Raw genomic sequence first — 12,670 nt, forward strand, 5'->3', positions numbered from 1 at the left:
CTCATCTTTCTCCCGCGGAGCAGCTGGTAGTTTCGAACCGCTGACCTTAAGGTTCGCAGCCCGATTCGTAACCACTACGCTACCAGAGCTCCTTGGAAGTTCGTTTTTATGGTTAGTTGTGAAGTATTAACTTTCTTTGGGATTACCTTATAGTCTATTAACTTTTCTCTTCATTTAAGAGAATCTATTGTATCCTGGTAACATAGTGGTTACGAATCGGGATGTGAACTGCAAGGTCACCAGTTCGAAACTGCCAGCTGCTCCGCAGGAGAAAGATGAGGCTTTCTACTCCTGTAAAGATTTACAGCCTTGGAAACCCTGTTCAGGGTCTCTATGGTTTGGAATCAACTCGATGGCAATTAACAACAGCAATAATTGTGTCCTGTAATCTACCTGACATCATCACCACCTGGATCTCTGTTCCTACACTTATCCCTTCTTTGACATTGATATTATTTTGGTCTTCGGTTGACCTCCCACTCCTTTTAGTTAGTTGTTGTAGTTTTGTTCTGTTCTGAACTCTCCTATCTGTTGACTGAGTTCCAGGTGGTGTTGCCACACCTATCAATCTTTGATTTTTGTCTGTTCTTATTGGTTTTCAGTCCAAAGAACTCCCTTTAGTATGTTTTGAAGTGCTGGATTGGTTTTGACAAAATCTCTTAGCTTCAGTTTATCCTGGAGTGTTTTGATTGCACCATCATATTTGATTGATAGGTTTAATGGATAGACAATTCTTGGTTGGCAGTTTTTTTTCTGTTAGGGTTTTGTATATGTCTCCCCATTGCCTTCTTGCTTGCATGGTTTGTGCTGAATAGTCAGAGCTTAATCTGATTTGCTTACCTTTGTATGTGACACTTCTCTCTTTAGGATTCTCTTTTTGTCTTTGATTTTATAGAGCTTGATTATTGTATGGCTTGGTGACTTTTCTTTTGGTGTCTACCTTTCCTGGGGTACGTTGAGGTTCTTCAATGTTTATCTTCTTATTTTTCAAGATGTTAGGGAAATTTTCTTCCAGAAACTCTTCAACTATCTCCTCTGTGAACTTCTGTGATTTTTCCTGTTCTGGGATACCAATAATTCTTAAGTTGGTCCTCTTCATGTTATCCAGTATGAATGTTAGACACTCTTCAGATTTTTTTAATCCTTTTTTCTGCTTGCTCTTCTGTCTTAGCAGTATTGAGAGATTTGTCTTCTAGCTCACTAGTTCTGGCTTCCATGTCTTCTACTCTTCTCCTTTCCCCTTTCAGTTCAGTGTATTGTCCACTTTTGATATTTTATTATTAATCATCCGGACCTCTTTTTGCAGGTTTTAATTGTTTCCAGTGCTGTATCAATCTTGTTTGATTGCTCTTGTAGTACTTTCCTGACTTCTTCCTTGTTTTCCTCCATCCGTTTTTGAAGCATTTGAATTTGTTTCCATATCATTCTTCTGAATTCCTTCTCTGGCAAATCTAAAACCTGTTCTTCGTTTTCTGGGGAGCCTATGTCTGTCTCCAGTGCATTTGTCTCAGTTACTCTTTTCTGTTTTTGGGTATGTTTTGAGATCGTTTGTTGTGTTTGAGATCTTTTGTTTGTCATTTCCAGTAGTTATGTGGGTTTTTCATGCTTAAATAGATGTTTGTTGTGTTATTAAGCTTAATGGGTGTCTCTTGGTGGATATGATCAGGAGATAGGCTTCCCTTTTCACATGTAATGGCTTAGCAGTTGTTATTGGCTCTTGTGTCAGTGATGGAATATTATGTGGTGTGTTTATAGCTTGGCTATATGGCCACGATTGCTGTCTTTTCTTGGACAACATTGGAAGAAAAACCTCCCACCTCCAGGAAAAACGTGTGATCAAAAGGCCTAAAAGCAGAAGCAATATAGAAGCGGAGACAAAAACTACCACTTTGAAACAAAAATAAAACTGTGGCTGACTATCCAGTCGCCTTGCTACACAGGCAGTGTGTATGTACCGTACAAGCCTCCAGAAGTGGTTGGGGGTGTCCGTTCCCTCAAGCCCCTCCTCTAGTTTCCACCATGGAGGTGTGCAGATAGATATTGAGAAGTTAATGGGAGAAAGATTGTCTACTATTTTTGTCTCTAAAGGTCAGTTAGTTATCTGTGTGTGCACAGCATAATTCTCGAGATAGTTGTGTCCTTTTATGTTGGGGTTTTACAGATTGTTCTATTGTTTGTCTGTCTGGCATGACAGGTCTGCTTTTTTCCTTGCTAGATAGGCCTGCGACTCTAAGGCTGACGTCATAAGTAGCCGCCAAGCTCTTTCTCTCTTTACCATGGGAAAACTGTGGGGTCAGCGCTGGACTTTTTTTTTGGAGAGGGGGAGGGGCATGCGCTCCTACCTACCTGAAAGCATCTGGACTGGGCAAAGAAGGCACCACAGGGAAGAGGAGAAAAAATGTGTGGAATTCTCTTTACCTCCTTTTTTTGCAAATGTCACTGCACTGCTTTCAGAGCTGGTTCCCTGTGCCAGTCTGGCTGTAGCCCCGCCCTCTGAGCTCCGCCCGGATCGGGTAGTCGCAGAGGTAGTCCCCACTCGAATGATTCCTAATTCACAGTATTTTCCTTTATATTGTGATTTTTTTTCACTTGCACGTGTGGGAAACTGACATCCTGGATCTTATGGTAGACCCAGAGCTCTGGTATTGTTCTGTGAGTGCAACTTCTCTGGGTTTTCAATCCCTTCCCCAAGGAGACTTTCCTAGCTGGCTGTCTATGCTGCTGCCCAAACTGGAAGCCTCTCTTTCTTCTTTGAGTGTCACATAGAATCCTAGGTTATTGAGTTATAGTATACCCACTCTAAGAGTGAACTGATTTTTAGGAAGTTTATAACAGTGTGCACTCATAACTGTAGTCAACTTTGGGACATTTCCGTCATCTTAAAAACTTTCCATTTATATAGTCAATTCCTGCTCCCATTCCCTAGCCCCAAGTACTCACTGGTTAGCTTTCTGTCTCTGTAGATTTGCCTTTTCTGGATATTTCATAAAAGTGCAGTCTTTTAATATGAGTCTTTTGTGTCTGGCTCTTTTCACTTAGCATATTTTTAAGGTTTATTCATGTTGTAGCATGCTTTAGTAGATCCTTTTTATTACTGGACAAAAGTATATTTTATGGATATACTTAATTTTGGTGTTCCATTCACTAATTGATGGACATTTGAATTGGTTACAGTTTTTGGCTATTGTTAATAATGCTGTTATAAACATTAATGTATTTTTATGAACTTGTATTGTCATTTAGATTCCTAGGAATGGAATTGCTGAGTTGTCTGTTAAGTATATGTGTAACTTTTAAAGCATGCAGTAGATTGTTTTAGAAAGTAACTTGGATAAAGTCCTATTTATAGTTTTCTTTCTTTTATTAATGCTGATTTTGGTGTCATATCTAAGAATTTTATGCCTACCTCTAATTCGCAAAGATTTTTTTCCTGTATTTTCTAAGTTTTATCGTTTTAGAGTGTGGTGCTGTAGGATTAGTGCTGGACTATGAACCACAAGGTCAGCAATTCAAACTCACCAGTTTCTCCTGGGAAAACCCTATACAGAGTTCTTATGAGTTGAAACCAACTCAACAGCACTTAACAACAACAACAGCTTAATCCATTTTAAGTTAAATTTTGTGTATGGTGTAAGGGAAGGATCTAAATATGTTTAATTATTCTTACTATACTTTGCATAGGATTCTTGAACTTTTATTTTTCTAATTAGACTGGCTCCTTTGTCCTTTGTACATGTCTCTGTTTGTCTTTGAGTAGATCTGTGTTTTGGCTTTTCTTTCTTCTACTCCATGCTTGTAATCAACCATTTCTCCATTTGGGTTCTTGGTTCCTTTAGGTGCATTAAGCACGATTGGTGCTCCTTTAGACTGGAATAGTAATTGAGTCTAATCCTTATAGTGAACACTGCTTTGTAATATAACTTTAAAGTCATGAGTTTATATCGATGTTTTTCATTCAGCTGCAGATTTTGCTTCTTTGATTTTGTATTTGTTTATCTGGTTTGTTGCTGAAAATATTTTTCATTATTATCATTGTAGTGTTCTGTTCAGTGTTTTCATTCTTTCATTGACCCTTTTTACGTCCACATGATTTCATTTTATGGAGGTCTAATCTTGTGTCCATTTAACTAATGAGGTGAGAAGCCAATGAAATCACCAGAGTACAGAGGGAAAAATGTGTAGAACATTTTACATGGATAGGAAAGCTACTCTTTACAGATTATGTGAACTAAGAGAGAAATATATTTTCAACCCTTTTCCACCTTGTTTTTTTCTCACTTTGTAGTTTGGAATGGTCAGCTGTCATTGTGGATGAAGCTCATAGGATCAAGAATCCAAAGACTAGAGTAACGGAAGTTATGAAAGCTTTAAAATGTCATGTCCGCATAGGCCTCACTGGAACGATTCTTCAAAACAACATGAAGGAACTGTGGTGTGTTATGGACTGGTGAGTGAAAACATATTTTGGGGGAAATTATTTAATGCTCTGATAGTTTATTTCCTGGTTTAATATTTGTTAGTATATGAATAAACCAATTATTTGTCTATTTAAAGGAGTGTTTGATCCCAAACATGCTATCTCTGGTAGAGCATTCCATGAAAACTTCTGCACATAGCCATTTCCATTGTTTATGTATTTTTATATGTATTGTTTTGCTCATTCTGAAGCTCACCAGTGTTTTGTGAATCTTGCTTTGATTTCCAATGGTAATATTTTTCTGTGTTAATATAATTTAAATCCTATCTTTATATATTAGTATCAGCATCTCAACTACAGATACTAGTTAATTTACCAAATCTATCATCTTTTTATAGTTATAAACTAAACTTGTCATAGAGAACATTTTATTTGCTTGTCATCTGTTATTGCTGTCATCAGTAAACAAGTGACTTCATATAATTTTTAAAGTAAAACGTAATCTGTCTTTTTTTTTTTATTAGATAATTTAAATAAAGCCCTAACAATTTCTTATTGCCTTTATAAAGGGCTGTGCCAGGTCTTTTAGGTAGCCATGTCCACTTCAAGAAGCAGTTTTCTGACCTGGTAGAACATGGTCAGAGACACACAGCAACAAAAAGAGAGCTAGCTACTGGTCGAAAGGCCATGTGCAGACTGGCAAAGAAGATGTCTGGCTGGTTTCTCAGGCGAACCAAAACTCTCATCCAGGATCAACTGCCTAAGAAGGAAGACCGGGTAAGAACTGCAGTTGTGTATAATACTAATTTCTTGTTATCTTTTTCCTAAAATTTTCCATTTTAAAAGGAAATTTTTTTCCTGTGCCTCCTCCCACCCCCACCCCTGGTGTGGAGAAAGAAAAAATGAAAAAAATTAAAATGTTACATGTAAAATTCCAGGAAATATTAAGTAGGCCAGTTTCATTCCTTGCTCATTTTATTAACCTGTTAGCAGGTTTATTGTTAGTACACAGTAAACACATTTCTCTGATTTTAGTTCAGGAAAATAAGAGAATTTAATACTAATTCTTCCTCAGTGAAGAAGGAACTTTTCTCCCTACTGTGTTTTGCGTTCACACTCTGTTCTTCCCACACTGTCCTCTGTCCACCACCTGGTGTGTCCTTTGGTATATACAGGGCCCAAGTGGTTAAGAGGTTTTTCTCCAAAGTCTTATTTCTTTAAGAATGCCATTTGTTGTTGCATGAATGACCTAATTTTAAGAATTTGTAGGGAAATTATATTGTGTTAATTATTCAAGAATATTTGGGTTGTTGACTTTCAAAGGATTTTTTTATTTTTTTAAGAATTCTCTTTAATAGTTTTAAATCTTATCATGTCTCTAGGTTAGAAAGTGGAATACATTTTCTGTAAATTTTTATGAAGTAAACCTGAAAGATGATTATACAAATGGACTTCACTAGGTGGAATACACAGAAATCAAATTAATTGCATCTGTGGAAAGAGAGGCAGGGAAAGCTCCATATCATAAGCTAAAACAAGGCTAGGGGCAGACTTTGGAACAGACCATCAATTGTTCATATATAAGTTCAGGCTGAAGCTGAAGAAAATTCAAACAAGTACACAAAAGCCATAATATGACCTTGAACATATCCCACCTGAATTTAAAGATCATCTTAATAACAGATTTAATGCATTAGATGCTAATTATCAAAGCACAGAAGAGTTGTAGGATGACATCATACAAGAAGAAAGCTAAAGCAAATAAAAGAAATGAGGAGGTAGAAGAACTGAGCAGAAAACTTCAAAGGGCAGCTGTAGAAATCACAGTCATATATTTTAATGAAATATGCAAGTACCTGGAGTTAGAAAACCAAAAGGGAAGAGCACGCTCAGCATTTCTTAAGCTGAGAGAACTTTAGAAAAAAATGAAGCCTCCACTTGCAATACTGAAGCATTCTATGGGCAAAATATTGAATGATGCAGAAAGCATCAGATCAATATGGAAGGAATACAGTAGTTACTGTACCAAAGGTAAATAGTCGATTCAACAATTTCAAGAGGTAGCATATAATCAAGAGCCAATGATACTGAAGGAAGAAGTCCAAGGTGCACTGAAAACATTGACATAGAACAATGGTCCAGGAATTGATGGAATACTAGTTGAATTCTTTCAACAAACTGATGTAGCACTGGAGGTACTCACTTATGTATGCCAAGAAATTTGGAAGACACCTAGTTTCCTGGCTAACTGATTGAAAGAGATCCGTATTTGTGCACATTCCAAAGAGAAGTTACCCAATGGAATGTGCAAGCATCAGACAATATCATTAATAGCATGTACAAGTGAAATTTTGCTAAAGATAATTCAAAAATGGCTGCAACAGAGGTTCAAGCCAGGGTTCAGACAAGGACATGGAAAGGGGGATATTATTGCTGGCATCAAATGAATCTTGGCTGAAAGCAGAGAATACCAAAAAGATGTTTTCCTGTGCTATATTGACTACGCAAAGGCTTTCCCCTGTGTGGATCATGACAATCTATCACAACATTGCAGAGAATAAGTATTCTGGAACACTTAATTGTACTCATGAGGAACCTATACATGGACCAAGAAGCAGTTGTCTGAATTTAGGGACACAGAATGATTTAGAATCAGGTAAGGTGTGTTTCATCGTTGAATTTTTTTACCATACTTATTCAGTCTGTATGTTGAGCAAACAATCTGAGAATCTGCATTAGATGAAGAAGAACTTGGCATCAAGGTTGGAGAAAAACTGATTAACAACCTGAGATATGCAGATGATATAGCCTTACTTGCTGAAAGAGAAGAGGACTCAAAATACTTACTGATGAAGATCAAAGAATGTAAAGAAAACAAAAATCCTCACCACTGGACCAATAAATAACATCATGATAAATGAAGAAAAGATTGAAGTTGTGAAAGACTACATTTTGCTTGGATCCGTCATTAACATTCATGGAAGCAGCAGTCAAGAAATCGAATGACATTTCGCATTAGACTAATCTGCTTCACTATTGTTGGTTTGAGGACTGTGGTGCGCCTGATACAAGCCATGGTATTTTCAACAGCCTAAGATACATGTGAAAGTTGAACAGTGACTAAGGAAGACTGTAGAAGAATCAATGCATTTGAATTTTGGTGTTAAAGAAGAACATTAAAAGTACCATGAACTGCCAGAAAAACAAATATGTGTTGAAATAAGTATAGCCAGAATCTTCCTTAGAAGCCAGAATGGCCAGACTTGGTCTCACATACTTCAAATATATTATCAAGAAGGACCAGTACCTGAAGAAAGACATTATGTTTGGTAAAGGGGAGGGTCAGCATAAAAGAAGACAACCTCCAGTGAGATGGATTGGCACACTGCCAATAGCAGTGGGTTTAAGCGTATGATTATTAGATTGACACAGAACTGGCCAGGGTTTGGTTTTGTTGTGCGTAAGATTGCTATGAGTTGGAACTGACTGGATGGCACCTGACAACAACAACAAACCTAATTAATGTGGTCTTAAATAAGGGAAATTCTATCAGATGCCCTCTGTTGCTACTGTTGTTGTTATGTGACATCGAGTCAATTCCAATTCATAGTGATCCAATAGAGAATTTACAAAGCTGTATATCTTTAAAGGAGCAGAAGATCTCATCTTTCTCCCATAGAGCAACTGGTGGATTCACACCACCGACCACGCAGTTAACAGTCTTGTGAATAACCCACTGTGCTACCAGGGCTACTAATCTTTGGATGTTCAGTTGATTAGTATTTTTTAAAATGTACTTGAAAGGGGAAAACATATAGATATGCACGTTGGGAAATTGATAGCAACATTTGATTTTTTTTTTTTTTTTACATTTCTCTAAAGCAAATAAAATTAGAATAAGTATGAACATCACCTTTTACAAACTTTATATAATGTAACTGTATTTTATGCAATTATATACATATATTTTATGCAATTATATACATATACTCTAAAAAGAGAGAGAGAGCATGAGAGCGAGCGAACTCTGGTAGCGTAGTGGTTACGAATCGGGCTGCAGAACTTAAGTTCAGCAATTTGAAATTATCATCTGTTCTGCGGGAGAAAGATGAGGTTTTCTGCTCCCGTAAAGATTTACAGCCTTGGAAACCCTGTACAGGGTCGCTATAGTCGGTTCCGACTCCACAGCACATAACCACCACCACCATATATATTTTTTTTTTAGTTATGTAATGGAGAGCCTCTTGGTAATGCAAATGGTTACGTGTTTAACTATTTAGAATTTTGGCACTTTGAGCCTACCCACGGGCCCTTAGAAGACAGAGCTGGCGATCTGCTTCCGAAAGCCTTGCAACCCCACCAAGTGCATACCTGGGATCATCATGAGTCTGAATTGACTTGATAGCAGCAAAAATCTAGTGGGAACAACAAAACAGTAAATATATGACAAGAAAGTTATACGTAGAGGTTTAAGGCTTGAGCTTCAGGAATCAAGTATTATAAGCTTGAATCCTGACTCCACTGTTTATGAGTTTTGTAACCTTGAGCAATTTGCCGAGTCTCTCAAACCCTGGTTTCTTCATCTTTTAAATGGAAATGATGATAATGATGCATACCTAAACATGGTTTTGAAATGCAAAACACATCAGAACTGCCCAGTGAATATTACTCTATTTCTTAATAACCACAATCCCAGAATACCCTCCACCCTTTAGTCATGGATATGAATCTTCTATTTCTCTTTTGATTTTTCATATGTACTTTTAGAATTTAAGGTTATGATCAATATATACCTAATATACATTGCCTTATCAAACATGATTTTATATAAACAATAACCAAATCAAATCAGTTACCTCAGCAGATAAGCACTTAACCATTGCTCCAACAGGGCTCCTTCCCCCAGAGCTTTAGTGGCATGGTTATATCATTTTCTGTTTTTGAATTGAGTATAAAATAGCAACTTGTTTTTATTTGAATTTACTTAATTCGTATCTTTACTGATTTTAGGAGTCTATTCCAAGATACTAAGTATAAATACTATTTTATCAGTTTCCAATATTATACAAAGTGTTTTTTTAAAAACCTTTTTTCTGTTTCCCAGTATTTCAGTAAATATTATCCATCCCATTGTTCTGAAATCTTCCAGTTTTCCTTATCATGTTTTTTGTTTGATCTTAATTGTAGTCATTTGTTTATGTATAGTTGGTTAATATGGAAGGAACCCTGAAAAGTCACATAATATGTCAAGAAATATATAATTGAACCACACAACTTGTTTTTCATATATTGATGCCCTTAAATTTAAAAACAAGTGAATTCTTTGAGATTTGTTTGAAAATGACATTTAATGTAAGATAATTGATAGAAACTGTCCTAGCAATGTAACCATTGTTGTTAAGTGCCTTCCAGTTGGTTCATAGCAACCCTGTGTAGGGTTTCCAAGGAGCAGCTGATGGGTTTGAACTGCCTACCTTGCAGTTAGCAGTCCAGTGTTTATCTAGTAGGACTCTAACAATGTACCCAGAGGAAAGAAAATTAGATTATGAGCAAGTTTCACTATTATTCATAAAATTCAATGTGCATGGTGATTATTATTGCTAGAAAAAACTGCTGATGATTGATTACCTGTGTTTTATCTTAACAGATGGTATATTGTTCTCTGACAGAATTTCAGAAAGCTGTCTATCAAACAGTGTTAGAAACAGAAGATATGACTTTGATACTCCAGTCTTCAAAGCCTTGTACCTGCAACAGTGGCCGAAAAAGGAGAAATTGTTGTTTTAAGGCAAGCATTACAGTATGATATCTTAACTATCTTGCCTTTAATTATCTAGTTCTCTATTCTAGTGTCAGAGTAAGTCACAAAATAAAATAACTTTTTCCCAGGTAGATCTTTAATTTTGGAAGTTGTAAAAAAAAATAATCATTTTAAAAAATATTTTAAGATATCTAATAGTAATTGCATGTAAAATGCAATACTCGAATATCTTTAAAAAAATTTTTATTTTCAAAGTAGACTTCAATTTTATATTCTCCCTTTAACTTTTCTTGGGAAAGATATTGCTTTCATCTTGAAATTTTATTTAATTTTCAGAAAGTTTCTTATGTATTAATAGTAAACTAACTTCCTCTTTCATAGACTTGAAATGTTATTCTGATGATATAAGTGTTGGTTTAATATAAACTGTACCAGTAAAATGGAGAAAGTATGTATTTAGTTTTATTTAGAGACACAGCTATACTTTTTACCTTTTGTCTATATTTCTTGCTGTTTTATCACCTCTCTGGTTTATTATCCAATTATCTATTTCCTGTTTATTTATAGATGTGATGGTAGTGGTTGTGTGCCATTGAGTTGGTTCTGACTCATAGCAACCCTGTGTAGGGTTTCCAAGGCTGTAAATCTTTACGAGAACAGAAAGCCTCATTTTACCCAAGGATCAGCTGCTAGATTCAAACTGCTCACCTTGTGGTTAGAAACCCAACTCACAACCCACCATGCTACCAGTGCTCCATATATAGAGGAGCCCAACATAAATATCTATCTAAACTGACACCTTGTCCATCTCTTGATTATTTGGCTGCATCTCCCCACTTCCTTTTCCCCAGGTGGTCTTACAATGTAGATGGGAGGAGACAATAAGGAAATCATGGCGACACTTCACCAGAGAAGTGTATTACTGGGGACCTCTTAGCTGTGTCTCATGAGGTTTAAGATGTTCTGGAATGGGTTTTTCCTTTGATTAGAAACATCATTGCAGTATCATTGGCAAAAAGTTTGATTCTACATTAGTGAGTCACACGTATTTCATCTAACAGTTGGCTTTTTCTCAGAATAAATACTATTTTAAGTGATATATTTTGTGAGGTAAGCCGTTACATATCTTTGTTAATTGTCTCTTTTTTGTTTTCTGTATTTTTCTGGTTACAGACCAATTCACAAGGTGAAACAGTAAAAACCCTGTATTTCAGTTACCTAGCCATCCTTCAGAAAGTAGCAAACCATGTTGCTCTACTTCAGGCTGCAGGCACCTCTGAGCAGCAGGTTTGGATCGACTTTTTCATTTCTTTATGATGCTATTTGGTACAAATATTTCCTATTTGGTATAAAATTTCTCCTAAAGGAGCCCTGGTGGTACCCTAACCACTCTGAGTCAGAATTGACTCTGTTGCACAAAAACAACATAAAGTTGCTTAGCCAAATAGCATTAAGATAATTTTGCGTAAAACTTAAGAGGAAACTGACTTGATCAATTTTTAATTTAGGTGCCACAGAGTTTGCACACTTGGCTTTTTGATCAAAGTGAGAAATTTTAAGTTTTAATTAAAATAAGAAGTTTCTTTTATGCCTCTAATAATAGTCATATAATTATATTCTCTTACATCCTCTGGTGTAAGTACTAAGTAAGATTTAATGAGTTATATTCCACTAACGATGTGTCTAATGACGTGTATCTAACTACTGAATTAAAATGAAGATTGATAATCAGCGTGTTAAATGTTAAAAGCTTTCTCTAAACTGAAAAATCAATAATTTCAAAGTCTAGCCATAAATGTGGTCATTTATTTTGATGATCGTTTTCAGTTGTTTCTTATTCTGTAGCACATCAATAAAAAATCTTTTCTAAATGCCCTTTTATTTAATTATCTTTTTTTTTTTTTTTTTGTATTTTAGTCTTACTGCTGTTTGAATGCAATTTTGAAATTTACTAAGAATTTAGCATTGTTTTTTGATACTATTGTTTGCTTTTTGGATAATATTTAGGTCCTTGGTTTGGAAATCTCAAAAAAAAATAAATAAAGTTAGTAGTCATATCAACATCTAAGATTTCAACAAACCCATATATACTTAACATAGCACTTTCAAGTTTTCTGAATTATTACCATGACTTAGAAAGAGGCAAAATCTTTCTAAGTAATATATTTCTTCAAAATAGGAATGTCTTTTTCAAAGGCAATTTCAGTTTATATAGGTTTACCAATTTTTAGTTGAAATTTCTTTTTTTCTACCTTTTCCCTCAAGAAAATGCTTATCAACAGACTATGTGATCAGGTATTTGCCAGATTCCCAGATTTTGTTCAGAAAAGCAAAGATGCAGCCTTTGAGACGATTTCTGACCCAAAATACAGTGGAAAGATGAAGGTAAATGTTTTTTCCTTTCAGATGGTATACTGACAGGGAGATTATACAAGATATTTATCAGATGATTTGGCAGGAACATCAGTTAATCAGAACAACTACCCAATCAG

General features: G+C 35.7%; 1 protein-coding gene across 1 annotated transcript in view; it reads left to right on the plus strand.

The window, feature by feature from the left end:
• The window catches only part of ERCC6L2 (excision repair cross-complementing rodent repair deficiency, complementation group 6-like 2), a 124,823-nt gene that overhangs the window by 61,763 nt on the left and 50,390 nt on the right, over nucleotides 1–12,670 (plus strand). The window contains exons 5-9 of the mRNA XM_006867640.1: nucleotides 4,286–4,447; nucleotides 4,987–5,194; nucleotides 10,065–10,205; nucleotides 11,352–11,465; nucleotides 12,444–12,563. Of these exons, the coding sequence (XP_006867702.1) occupies nucleotides 4,286–4,447; nucleotides 4,987–5,194; nucleotides 10,065–10,205; nucleotides 11,352–11,465; nucleotides 12,444–12,563 (745 nt within the window). The remainder of the gene's footprint in view (nucleotides 1–4,285; nucleotides 4,448–4,986; nucleotides 5,195–10,064; nucleotides 10,206–11,351; nucleotides 11,466–12,443; nucleotides 12,564–12,670) is intronic.

This window comes from Chrysochloris asiatica, unplaced genomic scaffold, assembly GCF_000296735.1.
Source record: "Chrysochloris asiatica unplaced genomic scaffold, ChrAsi1.0 scaffold00107, whole genome shotgun sequence".
Classification (NCBI taxonomy): Eukaryota; Metazoa; Chordata; class Mammalia; order Afrosoricida; family Chrysochloridae; genus Chrysochloris; species Chrysochloris asiatica.